Source organism: Heliangelus exortis, chromosome 1, assembly GCF_036169615.1.
Source record: "Heliangelus exortis chromosome 1, bHelExo1.hap1, whole genome shotgun sequence".
Lineage (NCBI taxonomy): Eukaryota > Metazoa > Chordata > Aves > Apodiformes > Trochilidae > Heliangelus > Heliangelus exortis.
In genome coordinates, this window is record NC_092422.1 from 152,071,711 (window position 1) to 152,091,037 (window position 19,327).

At 36.5% G+C, this 19,327-nt stretch overlaps 1 protein-coding gene across 19 annotated transcripts in view; it reads left to right on the forward strand.

Annotated features, from left to right (window-relative positions):
- The window catches only part of PLEKHA5 (pleckstrin homology domain containing A5), a 163,868-nt gene extending 149,648 nt beyond the window's left edge, over positions 1-14,220 (forward strand). For 11 of the 19 annotated variants that reach the window (XM_071733027.1, XM_071733032.1, XM_071733029.1 and 8 more), the window contains 7 exons: positions 2,243-2,358; positions 3,888-4,097; positions 6,676-6,834; positions 8,032-8,159; positions 8,969-9,114; positions 10,310-10,394; positions 13,341-13,620. In XM_071733027.1, the coding sequence (XP_071589128.1) occupies positions 2,243-2,358; positions 3,888-4,097; positions 6,676-6,834; positions 8,032-8,159; positions 8,969-9,114; positions 10,310-10,394; positions 13,341-13,359 (863 nt within the window). In that variant the 3' untranslated portion in view covers positions 13,360-13,620. Of the gene's footprint in view, positions 1-2,242; positions 2,359-3,887; positions 4,098-6,675; positions 6,835-8,031; positions 8,160-8,968; positions 9,115-10,309; positions 10,415-13,340 lie in introns of all 19 variants that reach the window. The other 8 variants (XM_071733042.1, XM_071733044.1, XM_071733046.1 and 5 more) reach the window with 2 other exon arrangements.
- The last annotated feature ends 5,107 nt before the right edge of the window (positions 14,221-19,327 follow it).

Genomic DNA, 19,327 nt, shown 5'->3' on the forward strand with positions numbered 1-19,327 from the left:
AAATGCAAGGTTTAGCTTGAGATTTGATAATCATCAGCCACCTACACTGAGACTGAGGGAGGAAGTTGTCTTTCTGACAGCATACCTAGGTTTTATTAACCTGTAGGGTTCCAGATTATTTATAGCAGTTTCTGAAAGAGGGAAAGGAAAGACAATATAAGAAAGCCTGTTCTGACTACATGAAGCAAACCAGTATTTTTTTAACACCCCAGTCTGTTTTCTATCTTCTGTAAAGACAGGAGTAGTTTTACTATGTCCATTTGTACAGTCCTCAGAAAGGGAAAGCAGTAACACAAATTCTTCTGATATAAGCCATATTTAGGGGCCGGGGAGAGAGTAGCTGCAGTGGTAGCAAACAGCAAGAGGCTTTTTATCTTAAACAACAGTGTGAAGTTGGTTTATTGTAGCTGTGTTTTATCCTGTCCATGCTTTTGAGCATGTGAATTTTCTAATGGGTATTTCTTGTCCTGGGCATTCATTTATTTCATTAACAATCCCCATGCAGTAGGAAAAATATGACCATTCCTGGTTTGTTGGTTAGTATTTTCATAGTGTGTATGCCATTACAATTATATGCTGTTTCAACAAACATTTTTATGCAAATCTGCCTTTACAGATTATAAACTGAAAAGTAAACAAACTCAAAGCCAGTTCATCTCTGCTTTTTTTGCGAACTAGGTAGTTTCATATTGAGGATGGTTATAAAAATTATTAAATATCAGAGGAATTTTAATTTTTTTTATAGTTCATTGTGCACCTTTCCATACTAGACATTTCTGATGTTTCTTGTGTCAGCTATTTCCCCCTCTTTTCAATGTCAGCAATCAAAGAGAAAGCTTTTAATGGGACTATGTAAAGTAATCCTTACAGTTATCTGCAAGCAGGGAAGCTGTTACAAGCTGAGTGGTAGACAAAGGTGATAGAAAAGGACCATTTGACTTCTGCAGTTTTATCCTTTTTACATGTAAAGGAGACTCAGACTCTTGATTTATAATTTTTAAATTATGAATTTGACATTCAGAGTATCTTCAGACTATTTTGTCAGCCTATCAAAAAATTTGGAGAAGTGTTGAGCCTTTGCCAAGTCAATATATCCTCTGAAATCTGTGCAACTTTAGGAAAATAAAGGAAAAATAATTTGAACATCAAGTAAGCTACTTTATCAATTTTTTAGACCAAGTCAGTGCACACACACAAATGAGTCCCTCCAAGAGCTGACCAGACCTCACCTATCTTCATCTGTCAATTCTCAGTACCTCTGGCCCCTGAATCCTAGACCTAAGGTCTCCTGGACAGCTGGCCTCTCCACCTTGTATTCTGCTTGCCATCTAGTCATGTCTTAAGTTTTTTAGCATCTCACAGCCAAGGTTCCCCTTGGCAGCAGATCCAGGCCAATGGTCCCTCCAGTCACCAACCAGCAGACCGACAGCCTTTCCAGTCCTTGTGGTTTAATACTGTCTCCTACTGTAGCTGTCTGCTACTCACAAGCTAGCCTGGCTGGAAGGGCATTAGCATCTTCTCATGCTCTTAGATCAAGAAGGGAGAGCATGCTCACATGGAAAATACTTAAAAATAAAGTTTAATAAGAAGGCAGGACAGGCAGCAATGCTAAGATGTGGGGCTTGGTCAGGCAAGCTTACTGACAAATGGTTTGTTTGCAAAGCTGGCCCCTTCTATTTATCCTCCCTTTCATTATCCCATGTTTGTTCTTTCCCATCCACCTTGCCCCTTCCCACCCAGGGAAATTCCCACCTAGAGTTGGTTTTTTTGGTCCCACGTTTGCTAAATTTTGTATTTTGCACACCATTGCCTGGATAAGTTTGGCTGTAACTGGAGGTACTGATAGGGTTACTCAGGCACTCAGCTGGCCTTGCAAACTCTTTTCCACAAAAAGTCATCAACACTGGCATTCAGTTGTCTGTGAAGCTTGACCATCTTTCGTCTAATTCCCCCTTAACCATCTGTTCCACACAGTGATAGAGAACTTCTGGCTGTTTCTCAGAGTCAAAATTTTTGTTTATTTTTTTATGTCAAGCAATTTCTTGTGCCACGTGCAGTGGTTTCCCTTGGGGAAAGTCATCTGCCTGCAGCCCTTAGTAGATGTCACAGTTATGGAGTAAGATCCTGGTTGTCTTTTGAAGAGTACTTTCCAAGGCTGACAAAAGTACATGTTCTAGAAAACATTAAACTGTTTTGGCAATGTTTGGCATAGCACTTAGTATATTGCTTAATTGTTTTGCAGGGTCACATTTTCCTGTGGGAGTTGTGCCACCCAGAACCAAATCACCAACACCAGAGTCTTCAACAATAGCATCTTATGTCACTTTGAGGAAGAATAAGAAGATAGATCTAAGAACGGTACTTTAAAATAACCTTTCAAAATTGATGGATAGTGATGTGTTCATTTTTATTTTTTGGAGACAATTTTTAGTTTGGAGTTACTGCAAAAGATGTAGTTATATTTTTAATTGTCTTTACATAAAATTCGTTGTTATAAAAATGTAAGATACTAGGTTAATGGCAACAGCTGTAGAAAGAATGACAAAGTTATTAAGGTTGTGTATGTTAAACTGTAGAGATTTCTCTACAGTCAAGCTGGGCAAGAACTCAATGGTAACAATAAATATTCCAAGCTTCTGAAGCTCAGGCTTCAGTTGAAGGGACAGAAGACATCTTCAAAACTTCCAGAAACTTTGAAGGACTTGTATTTGGCTTCTGGGGCAATTTAACAGTACTTGCTTAATCTAACCAAAATTTGTTTTATTTATTTTATACTGAAATTATTTTGGAAAAAAAACTAAACAGCAAGAAAATAAGGATACCATAAGCAATATATGGGCAGTAAGCCTAGACTTTCTAATTTAAGAGTCCCTTAGTCTCTGGGTTGAAGACAGAGATTTACAGGTAGTTCAGGCAAAGGGGAGAAAAGTTTTGCCATAGTGGTACCATGAATAGAAGAGGAAAAATTAAGGAACAAATGGGAGAGGAGACAGAAACTCACAGGATATTGACTGGAGAAGGAATAGCATTTGTCAGAAGGTAAATCAGTGTAGTATGAGTCCACTGAATGCAGCAGATTAGCTAGAAGTAGATTTTTTTTTCCATCATACAAAGTACAGATGTTTCTGACAATCAGAGAATTTCAAGAACAGAGTAGGTAAAGTGATGCTTGTTATAATGAGAATGTAATGCTTAGAATTACAGATTTTTAAGTCATGAATCATTGACATTGGAAAAGACCTTTAAGATCATGAAGTCAAATTGCAAGCCTAGCACTGCCAAGTCCACCACTAAATCACATCCCTAAGCACTACATCTACACATCCTTTAAATACCTCCAGGAACAGTGACTCAACCACTTCCCTGGGCAGCCTGTTCCAAAAGAAATACTTCTAAAATCCAATTTGACCCCCCCCTGGTGTAACTTGATGCTGTTTGAGCTCATTTCAGCCTGTACTTGCTCTTAAGTAATGCCAAGCTGGAGTTATTCTTTAAATAAAAAGGCAAAAATCACTGTTAGATCAACTGGTATAAATGTCCTAGATTATTAAATTTTGATTAGTTTTTTGCATCAGTCAAGTAACTTTTGTTTGCAGTTGTATAACGTCTGGTAAATTGTTTTAACTTTGAGAGAACATCTACCCATTAATGATTTTAATGTTTATCATTGGTGGTGATAATATCAGTGTTCAGAAAAGCAAATTATTCCTTTTCTTTCTAGTTTCAGTGTTTATTTGTTAATAATGGATTCTCTTCACATCGGAGAGCTTTGCTTGCGCTCTGGTTTTCTGCTCTTTAGTAAATCATTAGGTGATCTTTCCGTATAAACTACAAGTTTAGAATCTTGCTGTTTTAAAAATAAATATGTATGTTCTCTTCCATTTCAGGAAAGACCAAGAAGTGCAGTGGAGCAGCTGTGTCTTGCAGAAAGCACACGGCCTCGAATGACTGTAGAGGAACAGATGGAAAGAATAAAGAGGCACCAACAAGCTTGCCTGAGAGAGAAGAGAAAAGGACTCAATATTATTGGTGTTTCAGACCAATCTCCTTCACAGAGTCTGTCATTTGTCAGAGATAATCCATTCAAATTGGCACAGGTGGGACCCCACATTCTTCAAAAACTTGTTAATGTGTCCAAATTTAAAAAAAAAAAAAAAGTTTAACATTTTTTTGTTTTCCAAAAATCTTATGAGACTATAGGTGCCTATTTGAGACTGCTTGAATGTAGAATACCAGTCGGTTCTTGCCAGACACAAGAGAAAGGGAGATGACGATCTTCATTATTTTCTTTTTAAAAAATAAATAGTCCAAATCTACATATATTTAAATATGCTTAGTGATGCTTGTTAGCAGATTTTTGTTGTTGTTGTTGAGTTCAGCAAACAACAAGAAACTTCAAGCTTTGTAACTAAATCACTATTCAGTTGATGTATAAATGATGATTTTTCTGCCATATAATACATCCAAACATCTGTTACGTTTTTAGGTTGGAATGTATATTTATGAAATGTATATTTATGATGATAGCTCCTAACTGGTGCTCTTTTGCTGAGGTTTTTGAGTCCATAATTAGATAAAAATAGAAGTATCACTTTTGTTTTCTCTAATTCTAAAACATCTAAGGCAAAGAAGTGGGTTTATTAAAGTTACAGATGTGGAGAGAGGAGGATGATATAACTGCTTGCTATTAACCAGGAAATACTTTCCTGAGTATATATCTTAAAAAAAAACACTCAAAACCCTAAAATAATCCAAAACCCAACTAACAAGCAAAAAGTGCCATACTACTTCAAGACAAAAAAATAAATAGATTAAGAGAAGGGTATGTTAGTTACTTTCTAACTTGCAAAGAATTAGTTTTCTTTTTCAATAGCTTACTGGAGTTGTTTTTCTGTTTTGTTTTGGTGTTTTGTTTTTTATCTTGTGGCATACACTTTTCCTTAGACCACAGTGCTTTGATTTTCTTTTCATTTGCTTAGGTTTTTTTTTACACTGACCTTCTTTTATGTTTGTGCACATTTTAACATCTCATTTTCCAAATCCAGATTAAAGGCATTGCACTCTGAATAAGTCACATATTTCAAAAGTTTTAGGTTTGTTTTTTTCTTCCTCTGAGCATGTTAAGTTGCTTTCAGAGCTATAAAAAACTTACTTTTCCTTCAACAATGTTGATTCCCCCCGAAGATGATGAATTCAAGTTTTGCCTTTGCATTAGAACATCTGCATTTGGGCTGACATAGTGAATGCTACGTATGAAGGAGGCTCCTACAAATATTTTGGTGATTAACACTGCCTCTCTGCAAAAGCAGACATAGAAAGCAAAGCTTTGCAGAGGTTTCTTTTTGTAGTTTTTACAGAGCTGTTTGAGCTTTGCCTCTTACCACACCTTGAGGTGAGGAAGCTGCAGTCATGATGTGCCATACCTGGTGGGCCAGGACATTGAGACCATAGTGTGACGAGCAGCCAGATCCTCTCTGCCAGTGCCATGTGCCATAGAGAACTCAAAATAATTTTGTTCATGCCAGCATATTCTTCAGTTTTCTGTGTGAAATTGGGGCTACATGTATGAGATTAAGATATGTGTAGAATTTGTGAGAGCATGTCTGAATTAAATATTTAGCTATGAAGTCACTTTTTCTATCACAACTTTAAGTCTTCCAGAATGGTATTTGGCAAAGAGCCCCAAGATGAGGTGTTACATGGCAGTAATAGCTCTCATTTTTAAAAGCATAGTTTCTATGCCTGTTGATTTTTATGCAGGAAAATGATGCAATGGCATTAACTGCTGGAAGCCTTTTCAACAAGACTTTGGTTTGGGAGTTTTTTAAGAGTTGGAGAGGAAAAAATAAAAAACTAACTGTGTGGTTTTCAAGGGATTACCAGAATACAAAAGGAGGTTCCTTCACAGTTATTGCTTGGGACAGGTTTATGGTATGGGTGCATACTTTGGTAAAGAAAGGAAACACTGATTTGTGAACTGACTTACGTGGAATTTCCTCTTAACAGAATGCATGTGCTAAATTTCAGGAAAACAGCCACAAGATTTCTTACTTTCAAGGCTCCTGTTTTTCTCTGCTGTAGCACTTGGTTTGATACAGATCCTGTAAAGCTCACTTCAGTTCAATTTGTGACTCTGACAACATGATGTTCACAGTTCACAATATCAAATCACCTCTACCATCTTTCCTCAAAATTTGCATCAATTTATTCTCCGTGAAATGCATTTTATTTTTTTTAAAGCATAAAGAGTATTCTCTGCCATTATCAGATGCTGTGTTGTCCTCTGTAAAATCGTTTAAGAGCGTAGACTTTAAAGATACCCAAGATTTAAAGAAAATCAGTGCTTATGAATGCAAATAAAAATGCTCCTAAGCCTGTGTGTGACTGAGCTAAATAGAAATGGAATTTCAGAACATAAATTGACTAACAGGGAATACTGGAGATTTGGGGGGGCAGCTTGGCACAGGAAGTACAATAATCTGAGAGGAAAAAAATATTAGTCTGAACTGTTTTGAAAGGTACAAAAATGAGAAAATTCTAAGTCCTTATTGCATTGTGGTATGCTTCAGGTTTTTAAGTATATTTTTATCACAGTCAGAGGGCAGCACAAGACTCAGAATTGGAGCTGTGATAACCTTTTAAAGAATATGTCTATATATCAATTTGGTTCCACAGAATCGAAAAAAGGATGATACTGTATCTAGTAACATGAAGGAATTGGAGACCACCAGTAAAGAAAATAATTTGAAGCTAAATAATGAAAGTCCTGGAGAAGAAATAGCCCAACTAAAACCTGATGGAGAACAAGGACATAATTCAGGTTTTACTAAAGAGGTACTAACCAGTTAATTTTTGAACAGTCCATGAGCATTTTTTTTCAGTAGAGAAAACTTCTGAGCCATAGACAGCAGGGTATGGGAAATTGGGGCAGTTCCCTTTGCTTGAAAGATTAAGGTACCTTTTTGAATATAATAAATATTCTATAGAGAAGCACAAAATCGTATCAGATTTGTCTACAGCTGAGACTGAATTTTCTTGAATTCCTCAAATTCATGTTACTTAACTATATCTGTTAATACTTTGATTGACTGGAAAATTACAAAACTGAAGTCTTTACTTCTTTGGAGGCAAAAAAGATACTAATGCATCTTTAAACAATAATTATTGATTTGCTCATTGCTTAGGATACCCCAGTGTAGTCTTTGACAATCATTTAATACACCTGACTTTTTGCTTTAGTGCACCAAATAGTTTATAGGAAGGAGAATAAAGCTGACAAAATTCTATACATGGAACTAAGCCATAACTGTAGCTTGTGATACTTGCTCACCAGATTGGTTTCTGTTTTCAAATAGTCTGAAACTCACTTGGGAATGACTTAACCTTGAAGGACACTCAGCAAAAGCAGACTGCTTATTTTTGAAAATTTTGTGTAGAATTTTTTATTTCCATATTCTTTAATCATCCTTTGCTTTTCCTTTTCCTCACTCATTTTTTTTCTTTTTATTCTCCCGTTTTATACTTAGCTTGTTTAAAATGGGTCTAATCAAGAATGGTATAAAATCAAATAATTAACATCTGTTGCTATCTTTAAAATCCCTTTGGACTGAGAGTTTATTGCTTTGTTAAGGATGCAAATCTTTTCAAGGCAAATGATGTAATGTATTTATATCGGTTGTATCTAATCAGATCTTTCAGAGCAGTGTTAAAATTCATCAGCAATAAATTCCAGTAGCTCTGCATTGTGAAGAGAGCATGAAAAAATAGGCAGGCTGCAATCCAAAGAGTTCAAATAAGTTCTGGAAGTTATTAAGCCAAGCCCTGCCCGTTGGCTCTGGTATAAGTTCCAGGATAACTCTATTAACCTGAATGGTATTGATAAAAGTTTCTAAGTTATGTAATTTTGAGTTACTAGGTATACATGATGGCAAAATTTGTCTGTTAATAAAACTGTTTCCTGGTGCTGTATTTCTTATCTGCCACTTAGCATGTGTTCCAACTTTTTGTTTCATGATTTCAATTTTTTTATAGTTGCCAAAAACTGATGATGTTTTATCAGATGCACATGTTGTATCTGACTCAAAAGAAGTGAATAATGAAGAGAACGCAGAAAAAGAAAAGAAAAATCAGTTGGAAGAAACACATGATGGTGATATAAGGTAAAAATAAAACATGATGTTCAGGGGCTATTTTAAACTTGCACATTGTGTTCATTAGCTGGATGGACCAAGCAACTGTCATAAATACTTATGAGGCAGATATACATGTGGGTTTGAGTGGTTTACAGATAGGGAAATATAGTGAGAAATGGAATCACTGCAGGGGATCAGTAAGAGGTGATGATTTTGGTGGAGTAATGTTTATTTTTAAGTATTGCCCCAGTTATAAACAGAGTATGTTCATAGTTCTGGCTTTGGGATAAAAAAATGTATTAGGAATGTCAGTTCAAGCTTTGTATCAGATTATTATGTAGCCTGGGGCTTACATAGCAAGCTCTTTACCTGTAATATTTAAGGAAACATTACATTCAGGAGCTGACTTAACAAGTTATCTCCTGATTGAAGTTTCACCTCACTATTTTGGAGTGTTGCAGAATTAGAGGAATGTTTTATCTCAAAAATTAATTTTTAAGGATCCATAACTTTTTTGTAAGTTTTACTGCAGATCCTATGTGAGCTCTTACATTAGGTCATAAAGTTTTCAGAGCACCCTCCAGCAAAACAGATATTGCAGAGTAGGAAATGGTTTGAGTGTGTAAAGGAAAAGAATTCAGTTTCCAGTACTTCTTTTTTTTCAAGTCTAACTTTACAAGATAGAAGGGTTTCCAAAGACATGCTCAATTTACATTACACAAACTTGCAAGTTTCAACTTTTTTCTATTAACAGAAGAAAATTGTGACTCCCATACTTAGTGGTTAACACCTGAAATTAAATTAAGTGTTCTAAGTGCTGTGCTTTTTCTAACCAGCTTGCAGAGTGTGACCACAGTTACAAACCACAAACCCAAAACCAGCTCAGAAAAAAGTGAAGTAGTTAGCTTTGAAGACCAAGGAGGGATTATTTCTTCATTTGAATTAGCAGCACAGTCTTCAAAAGGAAATCAGGCAACAGCAGGTATGGAAAAAGAGTTTGAAGAACAACTTATACAGTACAAATGTAAATTTCTGTTTCATTTTGATCATGTATTTGATGCTCTAAACCCTTGTGAATAGAAAGTGCTGAGCTAGTCTGGATGTCAAGTATATGATTTTATAACATAGAGAAAAAATAGTTTCCCAGTGGACCAGTACAGAAATTCCATTTTTCTGAGGTTTTAATGTGGATTTTATGGTTGCATTAATTTAGGGAATTAAATAACACTTGCCAGATACTGAGTCATACTGTAGTTGTTGGTTGGAGGAAATCCTTTCACTTTCATCTTACAGTACACCATCTCAATGCTAGATATGTATAGATTATTTAGCCTTATCTTCTTGCTAATGGATGGCCTCAGAAATCCCTAAGATTGTGGAATCTTTGAGAGTTTCTAATGCTAGATCAACATCTACCAGATGCAAGTAAAAGACCCCAGTTTGTCATGTTTTCAGGAGTAAGAGAAGAAGAACCTGAAAACACCAGCTGACTGGTAAAGTGACCAGTGTTGTCCTACTGTGCAAGAAGACAAGGCTGGAGTAAAGCACAATTGTTTGCAAAGATTAAAAAAAGAAAGGGGTGTATAGGGAAGGAGGAAAGAAGAAGTTAGGATTTAAGGCATTATAAGGGTATTTGGTGATGGAAATGGTTAAGTTAGCCAAATGGTTCAATTGATTCAGATAAAAGTTGGCCTGGACCTTTGTAGTGCAGTCAGCAATCTTTTCTGTGACTTGATAATCAAAACCAGAACTTGTAAATACATTTTATGGTGCTCAGCAGAATAAAAAAATACTTAAGTTAATCTGAGCATATATATAAAGGTGGGTCTGGGAGTACCCAAAAATTAAATTTTACATTGGGTTGTTGTTTGTTTTTTCTCTCTTTGCAACATAAATAAGACATCAGCATTCCTGTGCTTGTTGTTTGTTCCTTAGGTGTTCTATTAGTCATTTATATGATTGAGTAGTGATATTTCTGGAGAACAGCTGTGCTTTCCCCTGAATTTGTGCTCATTGTGCTGATCAGACTTTTAAGTCTTTATTTATATAGTATTCGTTTGGTTCTGCTTGTATTTATTCTGCCTTGAAATTGTGAATTGCAAGCTTATATTTCTTTATGGATGGAAATAATGCTTTATGTACTTTCCTTCTTATTTATCTTGCTGGATGACCTGCAGTGAAAAGTTTGCCTTCTTCACCAGAATCGTCACTGTCACCAGCTCCCTCTACTCAGACACAGCTCACAGAAGGATCACATTTCATGTGTGTATAGTTACAGAGAAGTACGTCCTTTTTTCCCACCCCTCCTGCCACTTTCCTAATATTTTCCTAAGTGTGTATGTTCTAGTTATTTTTATGAGAAACAGCTGCAGACAATACTTGGAAAGGCAGCAGTTACCTGTAATGCCAAATACACACTAACCAGAAAACAAAACAAATACATGTATTGATTTGCTTGCAAGTCATGTATCCTCTAGCCAAGTATAAAGAGAAAGGACTAATTGGCTTATCAAGCACATTCTCCACAACTGGCAAGGTAATTTAAATTACATCAGAGACCTGAGCTGTTACAAAACAGAGACCCAGTTAAGGTGTGAGCATCAGTGCTCAGGTGCAAATGAATCTTGATGCTTTAAATTGTGCTTATAGGCAACCAGAGCTCATGATGCATGGGAGGGAATGGACTAATGGCCCTGAGAGTTCATGGCTTAAAGCACAGATGAGTGAGGCAGGGAAAAATGAGGGTGGAAGAAATGTAACAATCAGAAAACTTCTTATTTTTTTTTTCTGTAGAGATAGGCCTGCACAGCTTCTCTTCCCTTGTCATCATTTCTTTTAGGAATCAATTTAGAAAGCATGTGTTAGGCTAGATTTACATGTTCCTACATACACTTGTTTATACAAGTGTTTAAAGAAATAAACAGGATACCAAAGTGAGTGTTTTCAGCACTTGAATTAATCCACATGTCTTTGTTGTCAGGAAGTAACTGTTTAAACAAGCTTTCTACTAAAAGAATTAGCTTTGTTTCAATTGTAATGGTAAATGCCATAGCCAATGTAACTTAAGAAAACCTGAAATCGAGGCATTTTCAGTCATTTAACATGTGGAGAGCTGAAAATGCATTTTTTTCTTTTACTCACACAGTCTCCTTTGCCAAGCTTTCATCTGAACAAAATTAGATTTACTGTTCATCAGACACCTTTTTTGTATGAACTGTGGCCAGGAAACTATTTATATTCTTAAAAAGAAAAAGGAAATTTTTTCATATTTTTCTCCTTTTGAAAGAGTGGAAAATGTTCTCCTCACATGCAGTAGTGACACCTCTGTTGCCAGCTCCATAATGGATGTGGTCCATCATAATTAGATTAAGCTTGGACTTTTATACTTTTATTCAAAAGTTCTGTTTCAAAAAGGTAAGGGAGACTATTCAGTTTTACTGGAAACACCATTTTGTGTTAATGCTTTTCAGTTTGATGCATTTATTATGCATCTTCTTTTTAAAAAGGACAAATGTTATTCCATCCCACTCTGTTTCAGGTCAGTAGTGAAACCAAAGCTGTACCACTGAATTCTGTCCCTAGCCACAGCACTCCTGGCTTGTAAGAGGAAGCAACCTCCAACCTCACCACAAATTTATTACCAATTGCATTAAGTTGCTTTCAGCTCTTGCCATCAGCTCCAGTGACCAAAATTCAGTTTTGATCATGAGCAAATTCTTTTTTAGAATGCTGAATATGGGACTAGCCAAAGTGTAGCACTCTTCTGCTTGTAGCACTGTAGTGATGTGCTTTGTCACTTAATGCTCAAAACTTGTCAGTCTCACAGTTTGGTTTATCCTTGTAGGTGATGCTGTAGCTGTAACATTTCCATGTTTAGTATAATTCTACAAATAGGCCTGAACTGCTTGGGACAAAATGGTGCATCTGGAATGGCACCTACAAAACTAACCCTCTGCATACGCTGGCCTCACTGTAATGAAGAAAGGATTCCAGAACTTAAAATCCATCCATTTTGCCTGTTTAGTATTTGAATTGAGTTGGGAAAAGCATTCAACTACATGCATATACATTCCACATTTCTTTGCTGTGCTTGGTGCCTCTGTTTGTTTTCTAGAAGATCCAAAAAAACTTCATGTGAGGAGCTGGGTTTAGGAGATGTATGAAGCTCACTTAGTCTGCTTGCCCTCAGTATTTACTACCCCTTTCCTTCTGGGGCCCTCATTCCAGTGTTTCAGTACTTAGTGCTTTGCTGGAAAATAGGTCTTGTAATGTGCAGGAGCTCAGTGGCACTCAGATGCAAGAAATCCTATGTGACACAGGGAAATTCAGAGCTGTGGGATCAGCCCTGTCCATATGCAACCAAAATTTTCAGGCCACATCTGGAAAATGTATGACAAATAATGAGGCAATACCTATATTTGGCTTTTATGGTCAATTAGTAAAATTACACTCTTGGAACAACACCAGGGGAATCTGGCATAGAAAATCAGTGGCACGGGATATTGTAGGACTAGGGAAAAACCCATTACCACAAAACTACCTTCTTTGTCATGGCTTTTAGTTTGCAGAGCCAAATCTGGAAGTTTACCACTACCATTGTTACCTGATAAGCATGACATTTACACTGAGTAATGGGAGGGATAATGACATTTTATACAGCACCTGGATTCAAAGCTCAGAAACATTTTTACTACTGAACTGTTACTTACAGAAATCCTTTCAGCACTTAAGCAAAATTGAGCAGGCTCTGGGTGGAGCCCTTGAACTTCCTAACACCTTACAGCCATGCTGCCATTATGGCAGAGCAGCTGAATAATATTGCATCCCTCTTCAAGCTGTGCCTGTCGTTTGTAAGAGCAATTAGTCTTCACTACTATCACTGATTTTTTATGAAGAACATTCAGAGATAGCAATGTGTCACAGGATAAACCTCTCAGAATAAATTGACTTCTATAGGAAATTGTGTAAATTTAGAAAAGGCTTGCTTTTGCTTCTTGCTATTAAAGTATCTTGACAGCAGTATTATTCAGCAGGAAAACTCGTTTTGGAAACAACTGATTTTTAAGATACTTCATTATGTTCTGCACCATTGATAACTACTGCTAGGATGAGGTCAGAAGTTCCTTGCTGTGTTAATCCCAGAAGTTGCTTTATACAATATTCTTTTGTTGCTAAAATAGAGTAACTTAATCTATGTCTGTCTTTCAGCACTAACGGCTTCTGTTGAAACAATTCATGCCTGAGATGTATGGACCTGACCTATGAAAATATGAGAAGATATTGTACAGTATATTTTAAATCTATGAAATTCATAGTTCTGATGCTTTTGGCCACAGAGCATCATTTTATCACTTCCTGGAAAATGTTTATTCCAAGAGAGCTTTAAATGGCCCACGTGTATACTCAACAACCTTCAGATTCTTCTCCTGATACCAGCTTGCTGCTATGATTTCTGTGCACATAAAATAAAGGCTTTTTTTATTGTGCAGCCTACAGTCAGAACTTTATTTGATATTCTCCAGAATTTAATGTTCTTTTAATTATGGATCCATATAAGTTTACTGGTTTGCTTCTTTTAGACACATAACTCAGTTAACTTTACATATCACTACTAAATCTTGTTTTACACCTTTTAAACGTTACAATTTATTGTTTTAACATTTTATTTGTAAAAATTTTATATATATATATATATATACATATAGATATATTTAAAATGTGCCATTTTTATTATTGCTTAGTAAAATATGTCCTGTAATTATTTCTTGGTCAGGTTGCAATGTCAGCATTTACTGCCACACTTCTGTCAAAATATACATTAATGTTAGTGGTTACTTTTTCTTAAATAAAATGGAGTGTAGGTATTTTGAGGTACTGGGCTTTTCCTTGGTCGGGTTAGGGTGTGTACAGCAATAAGCAGGTTTTCAATCCAGTACTTAGTTTGTGTACAAATGTAATTATGTTCATTGTGTATATATACAATGAGCACATACGATGTAAGTATAAGAAGCCACTTATTATTGTTCAAACACAAATGTTCATATCCCATTTCTTTTATATCATATTAAATAAATGTTGATGTTCTTAAGGACTCGTATGGTTAGTATTTCTTCTAACAGATGTCACCCTGTGCTCCACTTTTTGATGTGGGCAGTGCAACAATTCTTATCTCATTGGCAGCATCACCTGTCAACCAGAGTAGCAGTGACTGACTCCTAAGAGATCCCAGTCTTCCTCTACAAGAAAGAATAAGGCTGCAACACAGAACAAAAAGACAACCTGAGACTGAGACGGAAATACAGGTTCAGCTCCTGACTCTCCCAGACTTGAATCTTGATGCTGAAATAACCACTCAGTTGTTCTGTGCCTCCATTCCTTGCCTGTTCACGTGAGAGGTAACAGCCTTTCTTACTGGGGTGTGGTGAGTAGTAATTCAGTATTTGCAGATGTTGAATGCCACGTATAGTAGGGTTAAGGAGAGATGTATGATGATTCCTGGAGGCTTTGACATCTGCAAAGCATCTTCCAGAAACTGAGAAAACCTGAGATAATTTGTCAAGTGTCATCATACTACAGATGTTACTGGCTTCGCTTTGCTGTCTCCCACAGCTGTATCAATTTGCCTGAGACAAAATAGGTCTAGAAAAGAATTAAAAGATTTAAGGGAAACCTTTTGAATCTGGGATGTAAAGCTAAGAAATATTTTAAAGGTTCAGGCAGCTGCTGTGTGCTTCAGCGCATGTGTGCACCATAAGTGGTAAGGCAAGTTTCCTTGGAAGACAACTGCCAGCTCCTATTGCACATTTTTTTATCATACAAATCACATCCTGGTCAAGTTACTACCTCTCTACTATAGACCATGTAATTTATTTTGCTTTTCTATAGAGGAGTTGCCTGAGACTGACACGCAGTTGGAAATTAATTCTTTATCGTTGCCTCCCCAAGCAGGGGTTTGTGTTGCTGGTACTTCTGTGCCACTCCCAGCTCTCTGCTGCCCTTTTTCCTGGGGCTCTGCCACAAACACACAGGCTACAGTGCCTGTCTACCTACTGTTTTGCTATTTTCTTTTAAAAGTGAAGAAATAGGAAGCAGAATTTAGCAGCAGAGCTTGGAGGGTCATAGTGAATGAGATGGCAGAAGGAAAGAAGATTAATGACGATGCAGGCAGACAGCGTGCAGCTAGAAGTTTGACCAAATGGTCTTTTTTTTTTTTTTTTTTTTTTTGGAACAGTAGCCCCAAATTAGTGCATGCTTCTATCCAAAACATAGAGCTAGGAGGAGGAATTTTTAGCTGCTCAGCCAGCCTGAGGGTTAAGTTCAGTGGCATCACTAGAACACCTGGAGGAAAACAAATAGGGCGCACCCTGGTCTCTCCCCAACCTTCCTAGAGAGAGACAGAGAGCTGTTCAGCTGTCAAGCTCTGCAGCCTCTTTCTGTCCTTACTGCCAAGAAAATAATTTCAGCCAACAGAGGAAAGAATGAATAAGTGCTTTTTTGGACATTATGGTCCTTGTCTGTGTCTAAAGCCGTTGTCAGTTTGCTGTATCTGCTAAGTACGTGCAGTTTATAATGCAGCTGGGGGAGGGTGGAAGAATTAGCAAGATTTGCTGGTATTACTGTTGGCAAAGACAGCAAATGTAAATGATGCAGGAATGTAGTAATGCTCATAGGTTAGGACTTCACATCCTGTGGGCACTTGCAGCAAAGATTTGCAGTTTCACTGGGTGCTCTCTTTCTTGTGTCTTACAGAAAAATTGTATGGCTTTGTGTTAACACAGAGCATCTGCTGTTTCTTACCTCTTCGGAATAACTCATCCCAGTGATCCTACTCCTGAGATATAGAAATATCAGAATACTGATATTGTCAGCCTTCATCTAGTTTGTATCTAGGATATTTTTATATTTCTGACTGGTTGCTTTATTTCCTATTGTACTGACACTTGTATATATGGAACATGTGCTTTTTTCCAAAAAGCAAAAGTCCCTAGGAATAATGCAACACATTCTCTACAGATGTTCATGCTTTTCAGAACCAATTACATCTATTTTTGTCTTTTGTTCAGCATTTGCATTGTCCCAGACTACTAGAGAATGTGTTTCTTTTAAGTCCCTTAATAAAGTGACATTACTCACAAATTTATAGTCGGTGTCTTGGCAGTTTTTGTATGTTGTGGACTGGCTCAAAGTGAAAGACCTCACCAGGCTTTGAAGGTTTTGAAGCCCAAACCTTATTTGTATTATTACTGAAGGGTTAAAAGTAGTCATCAGTTGATATTTCCTCATAAGTGTATCTATCCTAAAATGAATCCAATAAGGTTGTATTTTCAGGAAACCAGAAAAATTTTATTAAACTTACTTCCTATCTAAATAACCTTAAGTGGACAGTCTGGGAAATAATTGTTACCCTCCTTATTGGATCCAGTAGAATTAGTAACCAGGAGTACATACATGAAAAATGTGTATGAATTGCACTGTTAGATCTGCTCAATTTTCTAGTACTTGGACTGGTGGCTTAAGCTATATCCTAGTGTGAGGAAAGCATTAGAATAGATCTTTAATCAGTGTTGGTGGTGGATAACTCTTACCCCGGCCTTTTCATTATATTGGAACAATATGGAGTGTTGGTTTGTTTGTTTTCTTTAAATAAAATGAACCATAAATCATGTTCATATCTCATAAGTGGGTCATCATGTCTTTCCTGCACAGTACTTTTTTTGTCCCTGTCATCGTGGGTTTTGCTATTCTTCCTAAGTTATTCTAGGGTAGCTTAACCTTGTTTCAGTTTGAATCATCATTTAAAATGTTATTTTCCATCCTTTGGAAAGTTGACATTTAAATGGCCACTGAACAAATTGCCAATACCTGGTATTAATAATACGTTTGAAACAACTTAATTAACCTTTTTTTGGGGATGTATGTGAAAATAACAAATCAACATCTGGCCTTCATTTCTTCTAAGAAACATTGTATGTACTTGCTGTTATATCCTTGGAGTTGTTTAGCTTCTCCATATGGGAACACTGAAGAAGCTGCTACAAAATAAAATGGAATATACTGGTGACTGAAAGCAAATGTCTGGCCCAAAATGAAGGCTAAAAGCAGCTGTTTTCTAAACTTGACACACACAGCTTGTTACCCAGCTGTTCCAGCTATGTCAGTACTCAAATGTAACTTGTGGCATTAGGAGGTTTTTTTTTATTTTTGTGATGTTTTTTCATTCTGTCATATGCCAGAGAATATGTTTTTATAGTCTGTCTAAATATTATCTAGTGGCTGTTGTGAAAGTGTGAGCAGCTCTTTAATTGGAGGTCTGGGTAAGTAACACCAGCCTAGTGCTTGCTAATTGGATCATGTGGCAGTCTTGCTATGGATGTGTTTAAGAACACTTCCTTAGATTGGGTCAGGTTCTGTTTAGAACAAAAGAAAAAGCTGTAAGCAAATGGTGTTTGTTCCAGTGGGCTGCTGCAGAGTGCATCAGGACAAAACCAGATGTGATCTCATTAACTTCTTTATTGCTGAAACCAAACCTAAAATAAGGAACTAATTTTTTGTCAAATTCTATCCAGATCCCTGCTCTATGAAACAGGAATACTTCAAAGAATTTCAGACTAAAAATGGAAACACCCTTTTCCTCTTTTGAAGGTGAAATGACTGCTGTTAAAAAAAAAAAACAAAAAAAAAAAAAAAACAAAAAAAAAAAAAAAAAAAACCACAGGTTTATATGAAGAAGAAGCAAGATTTACTTGTGGCCTAGAGATGTTATCAATTAAAAACCTGGGAAAATACCTGATTCTCATCTGTTGTCATCTCGTAGTTTTCCCAAAACACAGTGAAGTGACTTTTCCTGCAACACTGGCACTGTGACTGGCACTGTGCAGGAGTCTTCTGCAACTTTAAATCCACTCCAGCCCAATGTGTAAAATATTCTGCATTCCTTGTATGGAGAAAAAAAAAAAAAGCCTCATCCATACAACAGCTGCCTGTCCCAACTCAAGCAGCTGAATCCAGGCCACCAGTTTCTTGCTTAACATTGCTAGAAACTGCAGGTGCTCAGCATCTTGACAGAGCAAACTCAAAGCACATCATTTGAGGCATCAGGCATTTCCAAGTAGCTTGGGTTAGTTACCTAACAAAGTATCTCCCTTATTTTTAGCACTAGATCTATTTAGAAGAAAGATACTTTTTTTTTTTCAAAGTATAGTCCCATTGATAGAAATCAAATAATTAGTACATACAAATAAATATAATTTATATGATAAAGTCATCATTAACTGACAAGAGTACTTTTCTAAGCAATTGGGAAAAGCAGTTGGAAAAATTGGGAAAAGCTGCAAAATTCAGCAATCATCTGAGTTTTAAACTCTTCAAAATATGAACTTCAGCTGTTTAAAATATGAGCTCCAGACGAGTCTTGCCACTGGTTACAGGTGTGGTCAACTGTTCTGAGTTGTGCAACTTTCTTTTTGGTAAAATCCCAAGTCAGAAAGAATGTAGATGTTTCAGATTTTTCAGCTTTAAAGATTAATTTTTTTTTAATTTTTTTTTTTTTTTTTTTTTTTATATTTTCATGCTTATCCACCACTCTTGGAAACAGCTGTTAGTGGCTATTGCATTTATTCTTTTTATACATTGAAAATGGTCATCTTTAGACAGAGAGAAAAAAGACAACTGAACTTTCTGATTAATATTTCCTGATGTTTGAGACTGCTGCTGTTTCAAGTTTGATTTCTGGCTGCCTGGAGACTGTCTCAGAGAGTTCATACAAGCAAAGGCTGGTACTGCATAGAAGAAAACTTAATGTATGAGTGAGGGCTACCTGGAGGCTTTTGCCTGGAAAACTGGGATTAGTTGATCTAAAGCACATTTGAATAACATTTCTGGTTGTTCTCTTTAGCCCATGCCAACATCCCTGTAACATTTTTAGACTACTGTTTCTAGTGTATTGTGCCTACAAATAATAAGTATTTTTAATAAGGACAAAGTGCCTGGATAATGTGTGAAACCTGACTGCTTTTTAGGATATAACCTGGCTGCAGTTCTAATAAGAGAATGAGCTTCTCAACCATTTAAAACCATGTGTTTGTTAGTGAAGAGGAATTGGTTAATACTGAAATAAATTGGAACACTGGAAAAACCATACTTGCCTATATAATTTGGTTCTTTGGAATATGAAAGGGTAACTACTCTGATCTCAG